This window comes from Hyla sarda (genome assembly GCF_029499605.1).
Source record: "Hyla sarda isolate aHylSar1 chromosome 1 unlocalized genomic scaffold, aHylSar1.hap1 SUPER_1_unloc_5, whole genome shotgun sequence".
In the NCBI taxonomy this organism is placed as follows: Eukaryota; Metazoa; Chordata; class Amphibia; order Anura; family Hylidae; genus Hyla; species Hyla sarda.
Window position 1 is genome coordinate 295,932 of NW_026607591.1, and position 25,660 is coordinate 321,591.

General features: G+C 45.0%; 2 protein-coding genes across 2 annotated transcripts in view; one reads left to right on the forward strand and one right to left on the reverse strand.

The window, feature by feature from the left end:
* Window positions 1-19,663, reverse strand: part of LOC130298226 (oocyte zinc finger protein XlCOF7.1-like) — an 82,462-nt gene extending 62,799 nt beyond the window's left edge. The window contains exons 1-5 of the mRNA XM_056551144.1: window positions 19,273-19,663; window positions 17,785-17,964; window positions 16,138-16,264; window positions 15,990-16,054; window positions 15,262-15,823 (exon numbers count right to left, since the gene is read on the reverse strand). Coding sequence (XP_056407119.1) covers window positions 15,262-15,823; window positions 15,990-16,054; window positions 16,138-16,264; window positions 17,785-17,964; window positions 19,273-19,350 — 1,012 coding nt within the window. The 5' untranslated portion in view covers window positions 19,351-19,663. The remainder of the gene's footprint in view (window positions 1-15,261; window positions 15,824-15,989; window positions 16,055-16,137; window positions 16,265-17,784; window positions 17,965-19,272) is intronic.
* The window catches only part of LOC130298217 (oocyte zinc finger protein XlCOF22-like), a 300,794-nt gene that overhangs the window by 42,127 nt on the left and 233,007 nt on the right, over window positions 1-25,660 (forward strand). The gene's annotated exons all lie outside the window — the stretch shown is intronic.

The window sequence follows — 25,660 nt, forward strand, 5'->3', positions numbered from 1 at the left end:
TGAGAGTTGTAGTTTTGCAACATCAGGAGGGCTACCGTTTGGGCACCACTGTATAGTGGTGTCCAAACTGTGACCTCTAGATGTTGCAAAACTCCACTAGACCACTAGAAGGCAGCAGTAAATATCGCTTTCCTGCCACCTTCCTTGATGGCTCCACGCCGTCGCCTCCCTACCTCCGCCGCTGATCTCCAATGATGCCACCGATGATCGCCGGTCCCCACCGCATGAAAGTCCCCAGGTACCGGCCGCCATCTTCTCCCCCCGCTCTGCCCGACATCCAGGGGTGGGCAGAGCGGGGGATTTCCATGGTAACCCCCTGTCTTCAACTGCCACTGGTCAGTAGTCATTGCTGACTAATGGCAGGAGATAGGAGGGGGTGGCACCACTGCAACCGCGCTCCTATCCCTTAGGATGATCGGGGCTGTCACTGACAGCTCCGATCATCCCTATTTCGGGTCATCAGAGACCTGATCAGCGGCAAATGGACAATCTGAATTGATCTGCCATTTGCCATGATCACTGACATGGGGGGGTGGTCTCAGGACCCCCCTGGGCAATATGCCGGGATGCCTGCTGAACGATATCAGCAGGCATCCCAGTCCGGTCCCCGCCCGGCGAGCGTCGGGGACCGGAATTCCCACGAGCGTATCTATACGCCCTCAGTCCTTAAGGACTTTAAAACGGGGGTGTATGGATACGCACTCAGTCCTTAAGAGGTTAATAGTCTGTGATGAAAATGGCTTCTTGCCTTTGTGAGTTCTTTGATGCCTAACAAGATCTGATTTCTTAGCAAAACATTTCCCACATTCTGGACATGAAAATGGCTTCTCCCCTGTGTGAGTTCTGTGATGTTCAACAAGATTTGATTTCTTAGTAAAACATTTTCCACATTCTGAACATGAAAAGGGCTTCTTCCCTGTGTGAGTTCTTTGATGTACTACAAGATGTGATTTCTTAGTAAAACATTTTCCACATTCTGTACATGAAAATGGCTTCCCTCCTGTGTGAGTTCTTTGATGCCTAACAAGATGTGGTTGCTGAGTAAAACATTTCCCACATTCTGAACATAAAAATGGCTTCTCCCCTGTGTGAGTTCTGTGATGTTCAACAAGATGTGATTTCTTATTAAAACATTTTCCACATTCTGAACATGAAAAGGGCTTCTTCCTTGTGTGAGTTCTTTGATGTACTATAAGATGTGATTTCTTAGTAAAACATTTTTCACATTCTGTACATGAAAATGGCTTCCATCCTGTGTGAGTTCTTTGATGCCTAAAAAGATGTGATTGCTGAGTAAAACATTTCCCACATTCTGAACATAAAAATGGCTTCTCTCCTGTGTGAGTTCTGTGATGTTCAACAAGATGTGATTTCTTATTAAAACATTTTCCACATTCTGAACATGAAAATGGCTTCTTTATTGTGTGAGTTCTGTGATGTATTACAAGATCTGATTTCTTAGTAAAACCTTTTCCACATTCTGTACATAAAAATGGCTTCTTGCCTTTGTGAGTTCTTTGATGCCTAACAAGATCTGATTTCTTAGCAAAACATTTCCCACATTCTGGACATGAAAATGGCTTCTCTCCTGTGTGAGTTCTGTGATGTACTACAAGATCTGATTTCTTAGTAAAACATTTTCCACATTCTGAACATGAAAATGGCTTCTCTTCTGTGTGATATCTCTGATGTGTAACAATACCTGATTTCTGAGTAAAACATTTCCCACATTCTGAGCATGAATATGTTTTCTTTCCTGTATGAGCTCGTTGATGTCCAACACCCCTTCTGTGACCTTTCTGTGATGAGTGAGAAGACAGGACCTGTATATAAGGATGAGATGACAGATCTTGGCTGTGAAGGGCTGAGGGTGTATCTGGGATAATGGAATGTTCTTCATATGTATCTTGTGTGATATCATCATCTGCTTTATAATCTGAAGATATAAGATTCTCCTCTGATCTCCTGGTACAAGAATCTGCAGAGAATAACACAGATTTTATTATCAGTATTAACCTCTTAACGACCCAGGACCTTTAAACTATAGAATTTGTCATTCTTCCTCCTCTCCTTAGAGCCATAACTCTTATTTTCCCGTATACAGAGCCGCTTGAGAACTTGTTTTTTTGAGGGACAAATCTTACTTTGTAATGACACTTTTTTATTGTGTCCTAAAATGTACGACAAAACCAAAATATTACTATTTGTGAGGAAAATGGAAAAAAAACACTTTTGCTATTTTTGTGGGGTTTTGTCTTAGAAATGACATCTTCTCTTTATTCTGTGGTAAATATGATAAGTTTTACTATTATACTTTTTACAAAATGAGTTATTCATAAAATTGCCGTATTCCGACCCCTATAACTTATTTTTCCGTATACTGGGATGTATGAGGAGGATTTTTTTGCGCTGTGATTTGTAGTTTTTATCAGGACCATTACCCATCATATATCTGACTTTTTGATAACTTTTTTCAGATACCGTATATACTCGAGTATAAGCCGAGTTTTTCAGGGATTTTTCGTGCTGAAAACACCCCCCCTCGGCTTATACTCGAGTGAACAAAAAAAACTTTCTGGCTTTAGCTGTGAGGGGATGGTGCGGCCCGTCCATCTCTGCCTGTCAATACCTTCTCAGTGGTCTTCAACCTGCGGACCTCCAGATGTTGCAAAACTACAACTCCCAGCATGCTGGGAGTTGTAGTTTTGCAACATCTGGAGGTCCGCAGGTTGAAGACCACTGAGGCCTTCATCATCATCCAGACCCCCCTTTAGTTTTCTACTCACCTCCCCTCGGTGGTAAAGAAGGGAGAGCTGGTCCGGGCCGTCATCTGTGCTGCAGGGACCGTCTGGTGGGGAGGGTTAGTCGTTCCGGGCTGTCCATCTTCACCGGGAGGCCCTCTTCTCCGCTCCGGGCCGGCCCCGGACTAGTGACGTTGCCTTGACGACGCGCAGGGACGTCACCGAGGGGAGGTGAGTAGAAAACAAAAGATGTGTGTGGATGATGACAAAGGCCGCAGTGGTTTTCAACCTGCGGACCTACAGATGTTTCAAAACTACAACTCCCAGCATGCCCTGACAGCAGATGGCTGTCTGGGCATGTTGGGAGTTGTAGTTTTGCAACATCTGGAGGTCCGCAGGTTGAAGACCACTGAGAAGGGATTGAAAGGCGGTGATGATGAAGGGGTGGGGGATGATGACAGGGTGATGATGACGGGGGCGATGATGACGGGGGCGATGATGACGGGGGCGATGATGACGGGGGCGATGATGACGGGGGCGATGATGACGTGGGCGATGATGACGGGGGCGATGATGACGGGGGCGATGATGACGGGGGCGATGATGACGGGGGCGATGATGACGGGGGCGATGATGACGGGGGCGATGATGACGGGGGCGATGATGATGGGGGCGATGATGACGGGGGCGATGATGACGGGGGCGATGATGATGGGGGCGATGATGACGGGGGGTGATAATGACGGGGTGACGATGACAGGGTGATAATGATGGGGTGTTAATTACGGGGGGATGATGTATTGGATGATGACAGGGGGGGGGGGATGATGTATTTCCCACCCTAAGCTTATTTATTGTCGAGTCAATAACTTTTCCTGGGTTTTTGGGGTGAAATTAGGGGCCTCGGCTTATACTCAGGACGGCTTATACATATGATGGACCCAAAAATCCGCATTTTTGGTGTTTGGTAATGTTTTACGTTTATGATGTTCATCATGCGGAATCATAAACATTATGGGGGAGATTTATTAAAACCTGTGCAGAGGAAAAGTTACCCAGTTGCCCATAGCAACCAATCAGATCGCTGCTTTCATTTTGCAGAGGTTAAAAATGAAAGAAGCGATCTGATTGGTTGCCATGGGCAACTGGGTAACTTTTCCTCTGGACAGGTTTTAAAAAAAATCGCCCCCTATATTTGAATACATAAAAATAAAGGATTCACCTAACCCCTTAAGGACTGGGGGTTTTTCCGTTTTTGCATTTTCGTTTTTTGCTCCTTGCCTTTAAAAAATCATAACTCTTTCAATTTTGCACCTAAAAATCCATATGATGGCTTATCTTTTGCGCCAATTCTACTTTGTAATGACGTCAGTCATTTTGCCCAAAAATCTACGGTGAAACGGGAAAAAAAATCATTGTGCGACAAAATTGAGAAAAAAATGCTGTTTTGTAACTTTTGGGGGCTTCCGTTTCTATGTAGTAAATTTTTTGGTAAAAATGACACCTTATCTTTATTCTGTAGGTCCATACGATTAAAATGATCCCCTACTTATATAGGTGATTTTGTCGGACTTCTGGAAAAAATCATAACTACATGCAGGAAAATTAATACGTTTAAAATTGTCATCTTCTGACCCCTATAACTTTTTTATTTTTCCGTGTATGAGGACTCATTTTTTGCGCCGTGATCTGAAGTTTTTAGCGGTACCATTTCTGCATTGATAGGACTTATTGATCGCTTTTTATTCATTTTTAAATGATCTAAAAAGTGACCAAAAATGCACTATTTTGGACTTTGGAATTTTTTTGCGCGCACGCCATTGACCGAGCGGTTAAATTAATGATATATTTTTATAATTCGGACATTTCCGCACGCGGTGATACCATATATGTTTATTTTTATTTTTATTTACACTGTGGTTTTTTTTTTATTGGAAAAGGGGGGTGATTCAAACTTTTAATAGGGGAGGAGTTAAATGATCTTTATTCACTTTTTTTTTTTCACTTTTTTTTTGCAGTGTTATAGGTCCCATAGGGACCTATAACACTGCACACACTGATCTCTTATACTGATCATTGTTATCCCATAGGGACCTATAACACTGCACACACTGATCTCTTATACTGATCATTGTTATCCCATAGGGACCTATAACACTGCACACACTGATCTCTTATACTGATCATTGTTATCCCATAGGGACCTATAACACTGCACACACTGATCTCTTATACTGATCATTGTTATCCCATAGGGACCTATAACACTGCACACACTGATCTCCTATGCTGATCACTGGTTTCTCATAAGAAACCAGTGATCAACGATTCTGCCGCATGACTGCTCCTGCCTGGATCTCAGGCACTGAGCAGTCATTCGGCGATCGGACAGCGAGGAGGCAGGAAGGGGCCCTCCCGCTGTCCTGTCAGCTGTTCGGGATGCCGCGATTAGCCGCGGCTATCCCGAACAGCCCGACTGAGCTAGCCGGGAACTTTCACTTTTAGCCGCGCGGCTCAGCTCTGAGCGCGCGGCTGAAGGGTTAATAGCGCGCTGCGCCGAGATCGCCGCTGCGCGCTATTAGAGGCGGGTCCCGGCTTCACTATGACGCCGGGCCCGCCGTGATATGACGTGGGGTTACTGTGTAACCCCGCGTTATATCAGAAGAGCAGGACCAAGGACGTACCGGTACGTCCTTGGTCCTTAAGGGGTTAAACAACACAATGTAACTCCAAGTCACTGACACTTCTGTGAAATCCCACTGTCCACTCAGGAAGAACACTGACAATCAATTTCACATGGAACAGACAACAGGTGGAAAATTTAGGCAATTAGCAAGACACCCTCAATGAAGGAGTGGTTCTGCAGGTGGTGACCACTGTTTTGGTCACTTATGTAAAGAGCGCATAAAGCTTCTTCACTCAGGTACCATAATCCCTATAATATAAATCCCTCCTCCCCCAAACAAAAAATAGAAAATAGCATAGTCTCTCAATGTCCTTGAAAAGTGCACTAAGGCATCTTAGGAGAAATTGACATCGATCACCACGCAGTCATCATCTGGTAAGAAATAGGTGTTGTCGATGGGGAGACAGAGTTACCACATGCCTTCCCCGGCCCCAAACCATGTAGACAAGCATAAAGTGCAGCTCCTCGCTACGGGAGCCTCACTCGGACCCTGCTGGTGCTCCTCTGACTCCCAGGGCATCCAAACCGAGAGCCATAGTGCTCAAAATAAATGCTCAGCCTGTATTCAGTATTATGTATCTGGTAAACTTAGCGCCCCTAGAGAACCTCTCAGAGATTCCACATTGTACCATGTGGTTGTATCTAAATGGTCGTACAATCTCAACGATCCCCCGAGATTCAAAGTGAGCAACAAGAAAGGATTTCCATTTTTAGAAAAAACATTTAGTGCCAGTTTCTCAATGTCTCTCGGCATCTAAGTGATTTACGTCTAGAAACGATTTCAATTGGGCAATCAGCATAGGCAAATCTGGAGTGGTAGTATCTAACCATTTAGACAATGCATGGCAACTAAATGGACAAACCGAGGAAACCTCTTCTCCCCTTCCCCTCCTCCCTCCGGTGGGCGCAATTGGTGAAATAGGAGCGATTGTGGTATAAAAGGGACCCGCACTTTCCAATGATCCCATATGTACGATTGTATGAGACGCCAGTATATCGCTGAGTGTGAGCACTCCCAGATGCCATGATACATGTTTGTAAGTGGGGTACTTCATTTAGGGCAATGAGTGATCCTATCTGGGAAGTTATGGGAGGGCAAGATGTTGAAGCCAGATGGGAGGGCAAGATGTTGAAGCCATATAGGGCAGCAAGAGCGACCTTGAAGTATAACTCAAAATTAATGATCACAAGGATCAATGACCCTAGTGAGGGGTGGACTAAACATATGTTTATTTATTAACCTCAACTCAGCCCAAAAGGACTGAGCAAAAAGTCCACTTTTTATCCCTCACTTTGATAAAACTTAACTTTTATTTTTAAATAGTTAAACAATAATGTGAATAAACAGAGCTATAGGTGATTTAAAAAAAAAACAGCATTTTAAGCACCACATGTATTGATGTAACTTGTTGTCCCTATAGGATCTACTCAGCACATCTGCAGAATGTGCTGATTAAGGGTGCTATGCTGATATTTAAAATACTCTCACACTGTCCCTCCTAACATGTTTCGCCAGCAAAGTGACGTCTTCAGAGGTTAGGGAACAATGGTTCCCTAACCTCTGAAGACGTCACTTTGGTGGCGAAACATGTTAAAATGCTGTTTTTTTTAAAATCATCTATAGCTCTGTTTATTCACGACCTTGAAGTAGGTCTCCCTCCACCTCTCATCGATAAATTTTTTTCGTACAGATGCCCACCCGCTCAACACTACATCAGTAATGCTTGTGTCCCCTGTCCATCTTTCCCACGTCCGAAATACATGTTTAGGATCAAGTTTTAGGAAGCGTTTACAGAAGGCTGCTTACAGGTCAGAGATCGACCTTCTCTGGGGTTCATTGCCTATAATGTCATCTAAAATGTTGTTTGGGGCTTCCTTCGAGAGATTCCGATATCTAGAAGAACAAAAGACGTTACCTGATTGGCATAAAGAGTGTGGGACAGGGGAGGTCAAACACACGGAGCATTTCTCCAGGGTTGAGCCATCTATGGTCATCACTACGAATCAGTTACCCCACCGTCCGAGCCCCTCTAGAAAGCCACAATTTCAACCACAGAGAAGATTTACCCTGCAGGAATTCTGGGTGGTCAAGAAAGGGCATCCTTTTGGATACCAGAAACGGAAGGCCAAAAACTTTTCGCACTTCCTTCCAGGTCACTATGGTATCTCGCAGTAGCACTGAGCCCCTGATCCCTACCGGAAGTATAGCTTATGAAGTGTGAAGCAGTGTCGGTAGAGACCATGGGGCGGCCAGTGCTGTTTCCACCGCTAGATTGGAGAAGTAGTCAGAGGAGTGCAGCCATTCAAGTGCTTGGCGAAACAAACAAGCCAAATTATAGCCACTGATGTTTGGGAAATGAACACCCCCCCTCAACCTTGCTAAGCATGAGCTTCTGTAAAGCTATGCGCGGGAGCTCGCCCTGCCATAGGAAGCATTAAAAGGCTGCGTTGAGGTGTCAAATGTCATCATGCCGAAGTAGAAGTGGGAGAGTTTGCAAGGGGTACAACAAGTGGGGGAAACTAATCATTTTAACGAGATGGCATCTACCCAGGAAAGATAAGGGCAAGGTCTCCCAGCGCTTCAACTCCACAAAAATACGCTGAAAGAGGGGTGTGTAGTTGAGTGAATAGAGCATGTCAGGAGTCTTCCCTCTGCGAATGCTTAGATACGTTATGGAAGAAGAGGCCACTTTAGCACCCAAGGCATTCGCATCAAGAAGCCACCTGGGAGGAGTCGCACCCAAAGGCAGTAGCATACTCTTGGCGGCATTGACCCTGTAGCCCGTGAAGCTTCCGGTATAAGATAGAAAGTTCAGAATTTTAGGGACAGCCTCATTGGGGTGGTTGGGTAAAGTAATACATCATCGGCACACATGGACAATTTGATCTCCTGGGTGCCCACGGCTATACCCCTGTAGATATCAGAGGAGATCAAATAGCGGGCCAGAGGTTCAATCGCCAGATCAAACAATAAAAGGCGATAAGGGACAACCCTGACATGTTCCTTTCGCTAACTGGAGGGGAGTGGATAAGATGCCTGGGGTATGTACCCTAGCCCTGAGACCATCACATAGGCCATCTATAAAGGAGCTAAATCGACCTACAATCCCAAACTTTGTCAGGACCAGCCGCAGCCAGTCAAACCGAACATTGTCAAAAGCTTTTTCAGCATCCAAAGCAAACAATGCGGGTTGGGTTGCTGTCTGGGACTGGCCCCAAACACTATCCAGTACTGCCGGTACCCTCCTAATATTCATGACCGCCGAACGGGTTTTCACGAACCCCACTTGATGGTCAACAATAAGGGAAGGTAAAAATCTAGGCAGGCGATCTGCCAGGATCTTAGATAATAACTTCCCATCCTGGTTGATCAGAGCGATAAGAACCAGTTTCTAAAGGGTCCTTGTCAGGATTGGGGAGTACCTTAATATATGCTAGTTTTGCAGCCGGAGAGTGTACGCCTGTGCCATTTTGTTAAAATATGCCATAAGGGGGAAACAACCTGATCAATCAGGGGTTTGCAAAACTTGCCAGGATAGCCGTCTGGCCCTGGCGCTTTCCCATTTGCCAAAGCGCGTATACTAGTGACTACTTCTTCCATTGGAACATCGCGTTGAGCTCCTGCTGCTGCTCATCAGATAAAGATGGTAGGGTGAGCCCCTCCAGAAACCGCGCCCCTTCCTCAGAGCGGGGGGAGAAGAATAGAGAGCAGCATAGTAGGAGTCCAAGACGCCATTAACTGAGTGCGGCTCATGCATTACTTGCTCCAATGAGTCACACAACGTCAGTACATGCGCAGGCACGCGTGACTCCTTCACTATACGCGCTAGCAAACGTCCCGCCTTATTGCCCTGCCAAAACATAACTACTTCAAAGTGAGACCTATGGATTCTCTCTTTCCTATCCAACAAGAGTTCATACAAGGATTTTGCTGCCTGCCACTTGAGTTTATGATCTACGGTGGAGGACTCTAAAAAGCAGCAGTAAGCTTCCGCTAAGGCTGCGCTTGCCATTGCATGACCCTCCAGAGTATTCCTTTTGACAGAATTACTATAACACATAATTTTATCCCCAAGTACCACCTTAGCAGTTTCCCAGTACAGAGAGGGATTGTCAATGTGGGATGCATTGTCCGTTTGAAAATCCAGCCGCCACCCCCTAAGAAGAGAAAAGATTAATCTTTCGTTAAATAAGACAAAAACCGCCACAAGATGTCAGAACCCTTTGTGCATGATGGCAGGAGCTCCAAGACCACCAGTGAATGATCCGAAATGACCAGGTTCCGTATGTCCACCTCTCCTAAGCGAGAGCACACAAGGGGACTGACTAGGAAATGGTCAATGCATGAACCCTGTACGTGAGAAGTGCGTGTACTCACGACCGTCCGGGTGTAAATGCCGCTAAGAGTTTATCAACCCCGTCAGTGTCAGGAAAGGAGGGAGGACCCTGTCACTCTGATGTGGGATGGTAGATATGTGAGCTGAGCGTCTATGGTCTATTCACTGTATTTAAGTCCCCTCCCAGGATGGTGTGCGGTCCATTAGAGCTATTGACTGTATCTGCTAAAGATGCAAAGAAGGAAGAGTTATCACCACTAGGAGAATAAACATTATAAACGTGATATGTGGTACCATTATGGACTAGATGAAAATGAGAAAAACACCCCTCGTCATCCCTTTCGTGTGAGAGGATGTGGTGCGAGACTTGTGAAGCAACGTTACAACTCCCGATTTGCCGTCCGCCGCTGCGCTGCCAAACACCTTGCCCACCCACAACTTCTGCATTCTCTGAAAATCCTGCTCCGTTAGATGTGTTTCCTGGAGAGGGACTATGTCCGGACGCAGGCGTTTCAAAAAGCGCAGAATTTTCATGCATTTTTGTAGGGAGCATAAACCCTTAACATTCCACGTCACCAACTTACACATGGTGAGCTAACGTCCCCCGGGGGGCAAGAGAATGCAGCGGGGAACATATACTGAGGAGACAATAGCTATGAGGGTGAGGAGAGCATGATGGACAAGAGGACCAAAGATGGGTGGAGGCGAGGAGGAAACATTGGATGGAACCAGAAATACAAGGAAGGTAAAACAGAAAAGGATCTGACATCATGAGAAGAACATGGGGGAGGAGGCAAAAACACAGAAACAAACAAAGACAACCCGAAAAAGGGCAAGAACAGAAAAAAAAAAATCCCCAGACAGACCAATCCACAGAATAGAATAGGGGCGGCCATAAATTGGGTAAAGGACTCCACTTTTTTCGGACATGTGGGTGGCTAGAACTCCCACCCCAGACCCCCGACATAAACCAATCAACTGGGCTTAAACGAAAGGGGAAGAATATACACGTAAAGAGGGGCCTCCAGGGGAATCCTACAGCAACTATAACTAGAAGGGTACCTATAGGAAGGGGATCCCTCAGTGAAACACGGGGAAACTCATGACCGGAGATTACCCAACCACTACCCTTAAACAGCAAGAATAGTACAAAACCGGGCAATCCCTAGAAGGAACCGTAGAGGTGTGGTGTAACAGAACCATTGGCACAGAAGAACAACAAATGGCATTACATACGTTACAGTGAATAATAAATGACAATAAACCCCTAAACCACAGTGTAAAATGATCCCCTAGGACAGTTAACCTGTTAAGGACATAGGACGTTCTCTAACGTCCTCACTACCTGGGCTTTAATGCCCAAGGACGTTAGAGAACGTCCTGTTGTATTTCCGGTCTCTGCCGCTCGCCGGGCAGAGATCGGAACTGGATGCCTGCTGAAATCCTTCAGCAGGCATCCAGGGCAAACGCCGAGGGGGGCCATGTAGGCCCCCCATGTCGGCGATCGCCGCAAATCGCAAGGGAAATCGCCCTTGCGATCTGCGGCGATACCGGGCTGATCGGGTCTCTGGGACCCGACCGCCCGGTAATTTCGCATGATCCCGGCTGTCACAGACAGCCAGGACCATGCTGAAGTATCGGAGCGCAGTGGCAAGCTGGCCACCTCCTACGATCCCCTGCGATCTGTCGGTTAGTTAACCGACCAATCGCAGGGGGGAGGGCGCTTACTTCCTCCCGTCCTGCCCGGCCCCTGAAAGTCCGGAGAGGACGGGAGGAAGACCGGAGGACGCGGCGGGGGACGGGGGAGTGCTGGGGACCGGCCCCGGTACTTACCTCGTACCTCAAGACCCGGATCCCGGCGAGGAAGATGGCGGCGGCGGCGACAGGTGAGTATATCTTCACCCTTGGCGTCTGGGCATGCTGGGAGTTGCAGTTTTGCAACATCTGGAGGTCCACAGTTTGGAGACCACTGTGCCCTTCCAGATGTTGCAAAACTACACATCCTCAGCATGCCCTTACTGTCCAGGCATGCTGGGAGTTGTAGTTCTGTAACATCTGGCCCTTCAGATGTTGCAGAACTACAACTCCCAGCATGCCTGGACAGTTTTGGCATACTGGGAGTTCTAGTTTTGCAACATCTGGAAGGGCACAGATTGGGAACCACTGTATTAGTGGACTGCAAACTGTAGTCCTCCAGATGTTGCAAAACTACAACTCCCAGCATGCTGGGAGTTGTAGTTCGGCAACATCTGGCTCTAAAGATGTTGCCGAACTACTACTCCCAGCATGTCTGAGAATGCTGGGAGTTGTGGTTTTGCAACAACTGGAGGCACACTGGTTGGGAAACATTGTCTGTTTCCTAACTCAGTGTTTCCCAACCGTGTGCCTCCAGCTGTTGCAAAACTATAACTACCAGCATGCACTGATAGACTGTGCATGCTGGGAGTTGTAGTTTTGCACCAGCTGGAGGTCCCCGCCCCTGTGAATGTACAGGGTACACTCACATGGGCAGGGGGCTTACAGTGAGTATCAGGCTGCAAGTTTGCGATGCAGCAAATTTTGCGCGGCAGCTCAAACTCGCAGCGGGAACTCGCTGTAATCCCCCGCCCGTGTGAATGTACCCTAAAAACACTACACTACACTAACACAAAATAAAATAAAAAGTAAAAAACACTACATATACACATACCCCTACACAGCCCCCCTCTCCTCCCAATAAAAATGAAAAACGTCCGGTACGCTACTGTTTCCAAAATGGAGCCTCCAGCTGTTGCAAAACAACAACTCCCAGTATTGCTGGACAGCCGTTGACTGTCCAAGCATGCTGGGAGTTTTGCAACAGCTGGAGGCACCCTGTTTGGGAATCACTGGCGTAGAATACCCCTATGTCCACCCCTATGCAATCCCTAATTCAGGCCTCAAATGCGAATGGCACTCTCACTTTGGAGCCCTGTCGTATTTCAAGGCAACAGTTTAGGGTCACATATGGGGTATCGCCGTACTCGGGAGAAATTGTGTTACAAATTTTGGGGGGATTTTTCTCCTTTAACCCCTTATGAAAAGGTGAAGTTGGGGTCTACAACAGCGTGTTAGTGTAAAAAAATAAATTTTTTACACTAACACGCTGGTGTTGCCCTTTACTTTTCATTTTGACAAGAGGTAAAAGGGAAAAACGCCCCCCAAAATTTGTAATGCAATTTCTCCCGACTACGGAGATACCCCATATGTGGGCGCAAAGTGCTCTGGGGGCGCACAACAAGGCCCAGAAGGGAGAGTGCACCATGTACATTTGAGGTGATTTGCACAGGGGTGGCTGATTGTTACAGCGGTTTTGACAAACGCAAAAAAAAAAAAAAAACACATGTGACCCCATTTCGGAAACTACACCCCTCACGGAATATAATGAGGGGTGCAGTGAGAATTTACACCCCACTGGTGTCTGACAGATCTTTGGAAGAGTGGGCTGTGCAAATTAAAAATTTTGTACAGCCCACTGTTCCAAAGTTATGACAGACACCAGTGGGGGGTAAATGCTCACTGTACACCTTGTTACGTTCCTCAAGGGGTCTAGTTTCCAAAATGGTATGCCATGTGGGGGTTATTTTGCTGTCCTGGCACCATAGGGGCTTCCTAAATGCGACATGCCCCCCGAGCAAAATTTGCTCTCCAAAAGCCAAATATGACTCCTTCTCTTCTGAGCATTGTAGTTCGCCCGTAGTGCACTTCAGGTCCACTTATGGGGTACCTTCATACTCAGAAGAGATGGGGTTACAAATTTTGGGGGGTATTTTCTGCTATTAACCCTTGCAAAAATGTGAAATTTGGGGGGAAACACACATTTTAGTGAAAATTATTTTTTTTTTTTTTACATATGCAAAAGTCGTGAAACCCCTGTAGGGTATTAAGGCTCACTTTATTCCTTGTTACGTTCCTCAAGGGGTCTAGTTTCCAAAATGGTATGCCATGTGAGGGTTTTTTGCTGTTGTGGCACCATAGGGGCTTCCTAAATGCGACATGCCCCCCGACCAAAATTTGCTCTCCAAAAGCCAAATATGACTCCTTCTCTTCTGAGCATTGTAGCTCGCCCGTAGTGCACTTCAGGTCCACTTATGGGGTACCTCCATACTCAGAAGAGATGGGGTTACAAATTTTGGGGGGTATTTTCTGCTATTAACCCTTGCAAAAATGTGAAATTTGGGGGGAAACACACATTTTAGTGAAATTTTTTTTTTTTTTTTTTTACATATGCAAAAGTCGTGAAACACCTGTGGGGTATTAAGATTCACTTTACCCCTTGTTACGTTTCCCAAGGGGTCTAGTTTCCAAAATGGTATGCCATGTGGGGATTTTTTGCTGTTCTGGTACCATAGGGGCTTCCTAAATGCAACATGCCCCCCAAAAACCATTTCAGAAAAACGTACTCTCCAAAATTCCCTTGTCGCTCCTTCGCTTCTGAGCCCTCTACTGCGACCGCCGAACACTTTACATAGACATATGAGGTATGTGCTTACTCGAGAGAAATTGGGCTACAAATATAAGTATAAATTTTCTCTTTTTACCCCTTGTAAAAATTCAAAAATTGGGTCTACAAGAACATGCGAGTGTAAAAAATGAAGATGGTGAATTTTCTCCTTCACTTTGCTGCTATTCCTGTGAAACACCTTAAGGGTTAAAACGCTGACTGAATGTCATTTTGAATACTTTGGGGGGTGCAGTTTTTATAATGGGGTCATTTGTGGGGTATTTCTAATATGAAGACCCTTCAAATCCACTTCAAACCTGAACTGGTCCCTGAAAAATAGTGAGTTTGAAAATTTTGTGAAAAATTGGAAAATTGCTGCTGAACTTTGAAGCCCTCTGGTGTCTTCCAAAAGTAAAAACTCATTAATTTTATGATGCAAACATAAAGTAGACATATTGTATATGTGAATAAAAAATTTTTTTATTTGGAATATCCATTTTCCTTACAAGCAGAGAGCTTCAAAGTTCGAAAAATGCAAAATTTTCAATTTTTTCAGCAAATTTTGAAATTTTTCACTATGATACGATGCAAGTATCGACAAAATTTTACCAATAACATAAAGTAGAATATGTCACGAAAAAACTATCTCGGAATCAGAATGATAGGTAAAAGCATTCCAGAGTTATTAATGTTTAAAGTGACAGTGGTCAGATGTTCAAAAAACGCTCCGGTCCTAAGGTGTAAAATGGCCTGGTCCTTAAGGGGTTAAAGAGGTGCCTCGTGGGCCAACAGGAATTAAAACGATTCAAGAGTGGCATATCCCCCACATTAATTCTATTGGAGCGGGTGTGATGGTCTCGTACACATAGGGATATTTCTTCTCCATATTCCAGCTGTAGTATCACATTAGTTTACATTTTGGCTAAATAGAAGAATATACAGCAAGAGACAGGAAAGAGAGATTAAAGAATTCTACACAATTATTACAGCAGAAGAATCTGTGACTCTGCTCTATATTAAGTTGTTACTACTCACCTGGGCGGTTACCTGTAGGAATGTCCTCCTTATACTGCTCATCACCACTCACATCTGTCTCTTCTTCTTCCTCCCTATCTGTAGCATTAATCTTGTTCAGATCTTTCCCTGTAGGAATGTCATCCTTATACTGCTCATCACCGCTCACATCTGTCTCTTCTTCCTTCATATCTGTAGCATTAATATTGTTCAGATCTTTTCCTGTCAGAATGTCCTCCTTATACTGCTCATCACAGCTCACATCTGTCTCTTCTTCCTTCATATCTGTAGCCTTAATATTGTTCAAATCTTTTCCTGTTGAAATGTCCTCCTTATACTGCTCATTACCACTCACATCTGTCTCTTCTTCTTCCTTCATATCTGTAGCATTAATATTGTTCAGATCTTTTCCTGTCAGAATGTCCTCCTTATACTGCTCATCACAGCTCACATCTGTCTCTTCTTCCTTCATATCTGTAGCCTTAATATTGTTCAGATCTTTCCCTGTTGGAATGTCCTCCCTATACTGCTCATCCCCGCTCACATCTGTCTCTGGAGCATTAATATTGTTCAGATCTTCACCCTGATTCATAAGATGTGGAAGAAATATAGTAAACGTCATTAGACAGTAGGAGAAGTCACGTGGGATGTTATAGATGAGCAGGAGATGAGGAGTCATGGAGGGTGAGGGGACTGACCACAAGAGCTTCACAGCCCTTCTACAGATCAGAGGGAATATCTCCATCTACCTGATCATCCTGTGGAAGAAGAGGACGGGGACACCTCTCTGGTGCTGTTCTCTTACTGGATCTGACTGTAGGGAACACATACAGAGACTGAATTCATTCTTTACATACAAATAATGAGAGGACGTGTGTATATAGTCATGTCTATTACCTGGTGATGTGAGGGGCTGCTGATCCTCCATCATGACCTGATCCTTGTACTGATCCTTGTGTCCTTCTACATACTCCCACTCCTCCATGGAGAAATAGACCGCCACGTCCTGACACCTTATAGGAACCTGACACATAATGATACAGTCATCACCCCGACCCCTCCAGTGGTGTTACTGTATAATGTCCCAGCATTCCCAGCAGTGTCACCTCTCCAGTCATCACCAGACCCCTCCATTACTGTATAATGTCCCAGCAGTGTCACCTCTCCAGTCATCACCAGACCCCTCCATTACTGTATAATGTCCCAGCAGTGTCACCTCTCCAGTCATCACCAGACCCCTCCATTACTGTATAATGTCCCAGCAGTGTCACCTCTCCAGTCATCACCAGACCCCTCCATTACTGTATAATGTCCCAGCATTCCCAGCAGTGTCACCTCTCCAGTCATCACCAGACCCCTCCATTACTGTATAATGTCCCAGCAGTGTCACCTCTCCAGTCATCACCAGACCCCTCCATTACTGTATAATGTTCCAGCAGTGTCACCTCTCCAGTCATCACCAGACCCCTCCATTACTGTATAATGTCCCAGCAGTGTCACCTCTCCAGTCATCACCAGACCCCTCCATTACTGTATAATGTCCCAGCAGTGTCACCTCTCCAGTCATCACCAGACCCCTCCATTACTGTATAATGTCCCAGCAGGGTCACCTCTCCAGTCACCACCAGACCCCTCCATTACTGTATAATGTCCCAGCATTCCCAGCAGTGTCACCTCTCCAGTCATCACCAGACCCCTCCATTACTGTATAATGTCCCAGCAGTGTCACCTCTCCAGTCATCACCAGACCCCTCCATTACTGTATAATGTCCCAGCATTCCCAGCAGTGTCACCTCTCCAGTCATCACCAGACCCCTCCATTACTGTATAATGTTCCAGCAGTGTCACCTCTCCAGTCATCACCAGACCCCTCCATTACTGTATAATGTCCCAGCAGGGTCACCTCTCCAGTCATCACCAGACCCCTCCATTACTATATAATGTCCCAGCAGTGTCACCTTTCCAGTCATCACCAGACCCCTCCATTACTGTATAATGTCCCAGCAGTGTCACCTCTCTAATCATCACCAGACCCCTCCATTACTGTATAATGTCCCAGCAGGGTCACCTCTCCAGTCATCACCAGACCCCTCCATTACTGTATAATGTCCTAGCATTCCCAGCAGTGTCACCTCTCCAGTCATCACCAGACCCCTCCATTACTGTATAATGTCCCAGCATTCCCAGCAGGGTCACCTCTCCAGTCATCTCCAGACCCCTCCATTACTGTATAATGTCCCAGCAGTGTCACCTCTCCAGTCATCACCAGACCCCTCCATTACTGTATAATGTCCCAGCAGTGTCACCTCTCCAGTCATCACCAGACCCCTCCATTACTATATAATGTCCCAGCAGGGTCACCTCTCCAGCCATCACCAGACCCCTCCATTACTGTATAATGTCACAGCATTCCCAGCAGTGTCACCTCTCCAGTCATCACCAGACCCCTCCATTACTGTATAATGTCCCAGCATTCCCAGCAGTGTCACCTCTCCAGTCATCACCAGACCCCTCCATTACTGTATAATGTCCCAGCAGGGTCACCTCTCCAGTCAGCAGCTCCATCATCTTGTTGATGAGTTCTAGGATCTTCTGTTCATCCATTTCCTCATGTATCAGGGAGTGAGGTGGGGGCCCCGGGATTGGGCTCAGGGTTCTTCCCCATCCTTCACACACAGGGGCCCGACAGCGCCCACTAGAGGACTTCTTCACTACTGTGTAATCCTGTGTATGGAGAGACACATTAATATCACTACATAAATTCCCAGAATCCCTCACCTCTCCAGTCATATCCATCTGTTATTACATAGATAAGAATGAGGTCATGTGACATCACTCCCAGAATCCCTCACCTCTCCAGTCATATCCATCTGTTATTACATAGATAAGAATGAGGTCATGTGACATCACTCCCAGAATCCCTCACCTCTCCAGTCATATCCATCTGTTATTACATAGATAAGAATGAGGTCATGTGACATCACTCCCAGAATCCCTCACCTCTCCAGTCATATCCATCTGTTATTACATAGATAAGAATGAGGTCATGTGACATCACTCCCAGAATCCCTCACCTCTCCGGTCATATCCATCTGTTATTACATAGATAAGAATGAGGTCATGTGACATCACTCCCAGAATCCCTCACCTCTCCAGTCATATCCATCTGTTATTACATAGATAAGAATGAGGTCATGTGACATCACTCCCAGAATCTCTCACCTCTCCAGTCATATCCATCTGTAATTACATAGATAAGAATGAGGTCATGTGACATCACTCCCAGAATCCCTCACCTCTCCAGTCATATCCATCTGTTATTACATAGATAAAAATGAGGTCATGTGACATCACTCCCAGAATCCCTCACCTCTCCAGTCATATCCATCTGTTATTACATAGATAAGAATGAGGTCATGTGGCATCACTCCCAGAATCCCTCACCTCTCCAGTCATATCCCTCTGTTATTACATCGATAAGAATGAGGTCATGTGACATCACTCCCAGAATCCCTCACCTCTCCAGTCATATCCATCTGTTATTACATAGATAAGAATGAGGTCATGTGACATCACTCCCAGCATCCCTCACCTCTCCAGTCATATCAATCTGTTATTACATAGATAAGAATGAGGTCATGTGACATCACTCCCAGAATCCCTCACCTCTCCAGTCATATCTGTTATTACATAGATAAGAATGAGGTCATGTGACATCACTCCCAGAATCCCTCACCTCTCCAGTCATATCCATCTGTTATTACATAGATAAGAATGAGGTCATGTGACATCACTCCCAGAATCCCTCACCTCTCCAGTCATATCCATCTGTTATTCCATAGATAAGAATGAGGTCATGTGACATCACTCCCAGAATCCCTCACCTCTCCAGTCATATCCATCTGTTATTACATAGATAAGAATGAGGTCATGTGACATCACTCCCAGAATCCCTCACCTCTCCAGTCATATCCATCTGTTATTACATAGATAAGAATGAGGTCATGTGACATCACTCCCAGAATCCCTCACCTCTCCAGTAAGCCGGAAGAGTATCTGTAGGGTGAGATTTATGATCCTGTCGGCCATCTTGTTCCTGTCTCTCTCCATGGTTGATGGGTCATCCAGGAGAATTCTCTTATATAGAAGATATCAGCAGAGGATCCTGGATTGGAGAAACCTGAAGGGAAGAAGAGGAGACGATGATAAACCGCACCAGATTCTATGGAGAAATAAAATCCATTTCCTGGAGATAATCTGGGGAAACATCTGAGGAGACATTATTGGAGTTTTCAGATTTCTCTATAAAACAAAATCCATTGTCCGAGGGCTGTAAAATAAGAGACTAGAGCGCACTCCCCTCTCCCGTCCAGTGGTGGCGCTCTGGTCCTCCAGGTCTTCTGAGGTCGCTCTCCCTGCTCTGCTGAAGACGTTGTGAATCCATTTCTCCTAATCTCTGAGGCTGCGGTGTATTCAGAACGTCTTCATCAGAGCAGGGAGAAGAATAGAGGGATTCAATATGACATTGTCCAATGAAGAATAGTGAAATGTGTCCACAAGGGGGCACAATATACATCACAATTACATCAGGATTTTATGTGATTTGTGATATGTCCCCCCGGAAGAACCTGCTATTACCTGCAGCAGAGGCCGAGCATCATATACCGTTACACACGCAGGGTCTGGGCCACCACCGGAGTCAGTGTTTCCCAAGCAGGGTGCCTCCAGCTGTTACAGCATTTGGCTGTCAGGGCATGCTGGGAGTTGTAGTTTCACAACAGCTGGAGGCGCGCTGGTTTGGAAACACTGTCTTAAGTAATAATAGGGGCGCGGGAGAAACTTAAAAAACCTGATGCTTACATAGTCCTGTATGGAAGCAGTGGCTGATACCCGGAGAAAAGAGACTGACCAGGTGACAGGATGGGCGGGTAAGTGACCTGATACCTTCACCATCCAGACATCCCCTGGGGGCAGTATAGGCAGGAAATCAGGCAAACAACCGCTGGTCGGCACGGCGCTCCCTAGAAAAACAACCGCACAGCGCCATGTCTAAGCCACGCCCACCTACATTATTTTATTACAGAAATGGGATATAAACTTATTAGGGGAGGGGCTTCTATTACAAACCCTGAATAACGCTCTGCCATAGTGATCAGTGTTATCGGTGCTCGGCTTATACAGGCTGTGGAGGTGTCTGTATACTTAGAGCACCGATCTGAGCACAGAGCACGGTAAGGGGCCCTCCGGCCGTCATCTCAGCTGATCTAGACTCCGCCCCCCAACAACTGCATTTTACTAATATTAGATCCTGCAATCGACTTTGATCATGGAATCTAAAGGGTTAATGGTGATAAGCGTCATTAGTGGTGAGTCCTGGCTGCTTCTAGCTCCTGAGCTCACCTCAAAGTCCCATATGGGGCACAGAATGTAAATATACATCATGTCCTTAAGGGTTAATAATAAACATCCCCAATAATCCTGATCTGATGGTGACCGCACACACATACCTGTATCTGTAGAGGAGCCGTGTGCTTACAGGACCTGCGATGATGTCACCGTCATGTGATCAGTCACATGGAGGAGGAGGAGTCACATGATCGGGGCTGCTGCTCTGAGAGATCTCCACACATAATACAACAGCAGTGACTGCCCCACCAGGACCTTCTCTGTATCTGTTACATGCTGGAGGTGTAGGACCTGTGATGATGTCACAATCATGTGACCAGTACATTTTGGGGCGAAGTTTAGCAGTAGAGATGTGAATGTGGCTGAAGGACCTGTGGGGAGGATCATGTGACAGGAGTGGGCGGAGCTCAGCAGTGCAGGATAGAAGAGATTGTGAGTGAAGGACCTGTGATAATGGTCATGTGACAGCAGAGTCCTGCATACACTGAGCAGAGGAGCCTAGAGCTGCAGCCCCTGATCATGTGACTCCTCCTCCTCAATGTGACTGATCACATGACTGTGACATCATGCAGGTCCTTTAAGTGGCTCCTGTACAGCTCTGCAAGTGGAGGTATGTGTGTGGTCACATGTGGAGGCTGTCAGATGGGTTTTTGAACTATTAACCCCTTCAGGACTCGGTAGTTTTGAGTTTTAACCCCTTAAGGACACAGTGATTTCTCTTTTTAAATTTTTTTCCCTTCTAATAGCCATAATGATTGCAAATTCCTCCTTACAAACCCATATGAGGCTTCTTGTTCTTGTTCTTGTTGTTTTTTTCATCCCGGATTTGTACTTTGTAATGACATCACTCATTTTACTGCAAAATCTACAACAAGGGCCAAAAAAATATGAATTGTTGGGTGAAAGTAATTTTTTTAATCTGGGTTCTTCTGTTTGGACGCAGTGCACATTACGGTAATAATTCCCTTTATTCTGTAGGTCCAAACGATTACAATGATAAATGATTTATATAGGTTTTATTTTAATACTTTTAAAATATAAAACAATTCTTACTTTTTGTACAATAATGAGTCTGTATCAGATTGTCCTACCTTGTCCCCTATAACTCTCTTATTATTCCGTATACGGGGATGTATGAAAGTCATTTTTTGCGCCGTCATCTGTAATTTTTATTGGAACCACTTTAGTTTTGATGAGACTCTTTGATCGCTTTTTAAGACTTTTCTTTTGGACCATGAAGTTGTATTTTTTTACGTTCACGCCATTGACCGTGCGGTTACACATATGTTTAGGTTTATTTTTGTTTACATTATTTTATTTTAAAACAAATTGGTAAATGGGGAAGATTCAATCGTTTATTAGGGGAGGGGCTTATTCACATTAAGTTAATGTTCTTTTTACCTTATTCCCAGTTTTTTAGTCCCTGTAGCAGACTATTACATGGAATCTATAGATTACATACACTGATCAATGCTGTGATGCTGAGGCTGCCTGCAGGATTGGAGCGTCGTTCAGACAGCGTGGAGTGAGGTTAGGGACCTCCACCCGTTCTCTCAGCTGACCAGGACCCCGCTATTTCACTGTGGGTGTCCTTATCAGCTCCACTGAGCTACCGGAAATAGATTTTTGGCATTGGTGATGTCCGGCATTAGCAATGAGTCCCAGATGCTGATAGCAGGTAGGACCTAGGGGCTATGAATCGTGCTGAACTCCTGACTGGGCTTCATAGACTGGCAGCGGCCTCCCCCTCCCCTCCAAATCTTATCACTTTAATGACAGGAGTCCCTGCTCTGAAAGATGTTTCCTGCACAAGAGCAGAAGATATGTCAGATTTGATGCGTCTCCTGCTCCGGAGCTGGACCCATGGCTATACATTATATACCTCCTGCCCAGTCAGCCATGAAGGAGTTAAATGGTGGTGATGCATTGCCACTTAACTTTTTTGGGGCCACATACTATACAGATAGCTGCTTATTGTCCCTTTACTCACTGGGATAAGAACAACCAGTCTAGCTAGGGTTAAGTGGCGCACAGCACTGCCAATTCTATCCTTAGGGGCCAGACAGTAAGCAGCCATCTATATAGTCCCGGGGGAGGGGAGCAGTGATACTATGAAATATCACTTAAATGGGCACTGTCATGAAAAAAATGTTTTATATGTTGTAGTACTTAAGTACTACAACATATCTCTAATATACTTTAATTTAAAAAAGTGATTTTAAACCAGTTTAAAATCACTTTTAAATTCGGCCACTAGGGGTCGCCCTCCTAGTGGCCGAATGCATTCGGCAGTGACATCACTACAGAATTTCGACTCATTTAATCCTGGCAATGAGTCGAAATTCAGTCACTGCGGTGCTCGCTCCCGCCTGTCAATCAAACAGAGAGCGAGCACGCTGATAGCTGGGGCTGCGCGCATTGGCCAACTCCACTGGCTTCGCGCGCAACCCCACACGCCCCCTTTACCCTGTCCGGAGGCAGCGCGCGCACTCATTGCTGCGCTGATCCTCCGGATGGGTAAGTCTGATCTGAGGTCTTATATTACTTTACAAACTTTACAAATTACGGCCGGAAATAGTTTTGTTTGGGATCTGGCATCAATTAAAATATTTACAAAGATTCTTCTTGTAGTTTGCCAACTACAACTCCCAGCATGCCATGATTGCCATTAGCTGTCAGGCCATGCTGAGAATTGTAGTTGTGAAACAGCTGGAGGCCCCCTATTAGATAACACTCATGCCAGATGTATATATAGTATATCATTACATACATACATACATATATATATATATATTTGGATATATTTGTATGTAATGATATACTATATATACATCTGGCATGAGTGTTATCTAATAGGGGGCCTCCAGCTGTTTCACAACTACAATTCTCAGCATGGCCTGACAGCTAATGGCAATCATGGCATGCTGGGAATTGTAGTTGGGAAATATTAGGAAATGTATCATGGCAGGAATATATAGTAGAATACACACACATATATATATATATATATATATATATATATATATGTATATATGCATGTGTGTTTGTATATATGTGTGTTTGTATGTATATGTATTTTCCTATATATTATTGCCATTATATATTTCCTAATAGGACGCCTAATGATGTTTCCCAACTACAACTCCCAGCATTCAGGGATAGCCAATAGTTTAGCCAATGCAGAATTTTTTTTATTGTGAAACAGCTGGAGACACACTTTAAGTAAAACACTCTGGGCATAGATATAAAACATAGTATATATCCATGACATGAGTGTTTTCAAAACCGTGTGCCTCCAGCTGTTTGAAATTACAACTTCATGCATGACATCACAGCTTTTGTCTATCACCGAATGCTGGGAGTTGTAGTTGTGAAACAGCCTTAGGCGCAGTATTAGGAAATATATAATGGCAGGTATACCTAGAAGAATATATATATATATACGCACACAATAATATACTATATATAATAGACATTATTATTTTCTGTACAGGGTGCCTACATCTGTTTGTTCATGTATGCTTTTTTAAAATCAAAAATAAATAGTGTAAAAACAACCTGACCTACAAGGCTACACCCTTTAATGTCTGGATGTCTAGTGAAGACTCTGCTGACCTAATGATAATTTATGGCAAGAAACATTACAGACTACTTTCTTATCTCGACTTGTCAAAGAATGATGAATTAGGGTCTAGTTAAAAATTCCAACTTGCTTACGTAGTATTTTTTTCAAAAGGAATTTACTTTAGTCCGCTATTTATTAACTGTGACAGTCGCAACTGCGCAATAAAAAGTCGGAACTACCTTAAAAAATTGACTAAATTTACTCCACCATTTTACTAACCCATTTTTCATGGTTTTTATTTTCTTCTCATTTCAGATCTGTGTATCCTGTGGACTTGTTCGGATGCGGTGGACTACTTCGATGAACAGCATTTATCTTTGTTAGATTTTAATAAAATGGTTAACGAGGGCTTGTGGGGGGGAGTGTTTTTTTGTAATAAATTTTTTAAACCTGTTGTGTTTTTTTCTTACTTTACTTTACAGCTTTGCAGTGGAAGCTGTCTTATAGACGGAGTCCATTACTAACCCAGGCTTAGCGTTAGCCACAAAAACAGCTAGCGCTAACCCCCAATTATTACCCTGGTACCCAACGCCACAGGGGTGCTGGGAAGAGCCGGTACCAACAGGCCCGGAGCATCAAAAATGGCGCTCCTGGGCCTAGGCAGTAACAGGCTGGCGTTATTTAGGCTGGGGAGGGCCAGTAACAATGGTCCTCGCCCACCCTGGTAACGTCAGGCTGTTACTGTTTGGTTGGTATTTGGCTGAGAATAAAAATAGGGGGACCCTATGCGTTTAAAAAAAATAAAAATAATTAAATATAAAAAAAAACACATAGGGTCCCCCCTATTTTTATTCTTAGCCAAATACCAACCAAACAGTAACAGCCTGACGTTACCAGGGTGGGCGAGGACCATTGTTACTGGCCCTCCCCAGCCTAAATAACGCCAGCCTGTTACTGCCTAGGCCCAGGAGCGCCATTTTTGATGCTCCGGGCCTGTTGGTACCGGCTCTTCCCAGCACCCCTGTGGCGTTGGGTACCAGGGTAATAACAAAAACAAACAAAAACAAAAACTAGCCTAAATAACGCCAGCATGTTATCGCCTAGTCCCAGGAGCGCAAATTTTGACGCTACGGGCCTGTTGGTACCGGCTCTTCCCGGCACCCCTGTGGCGTTGGGTGCCGGGGTAATAATTGGGGGTTAGCGCTAGCTGTTTTTGTGCCTAACGCTAAGCCCCGGCTTAGTAATGGACTCCGTCTATAAGACAGCTTCCCCTACAAAGCCTGTAAAGTAACATTTAAAAAAACAACAGGTTTAAAAAAAAAAAAATTATTACAAAAAAACACTCCCCCCGCAAGCCCTCGTTAACCATTTTATTAACATCAAGCAAAGAAAAACGCCGGTCTTCAAAAGTAGTCCACCGAAGGAGTCCACAGGATACACGCATCTGAA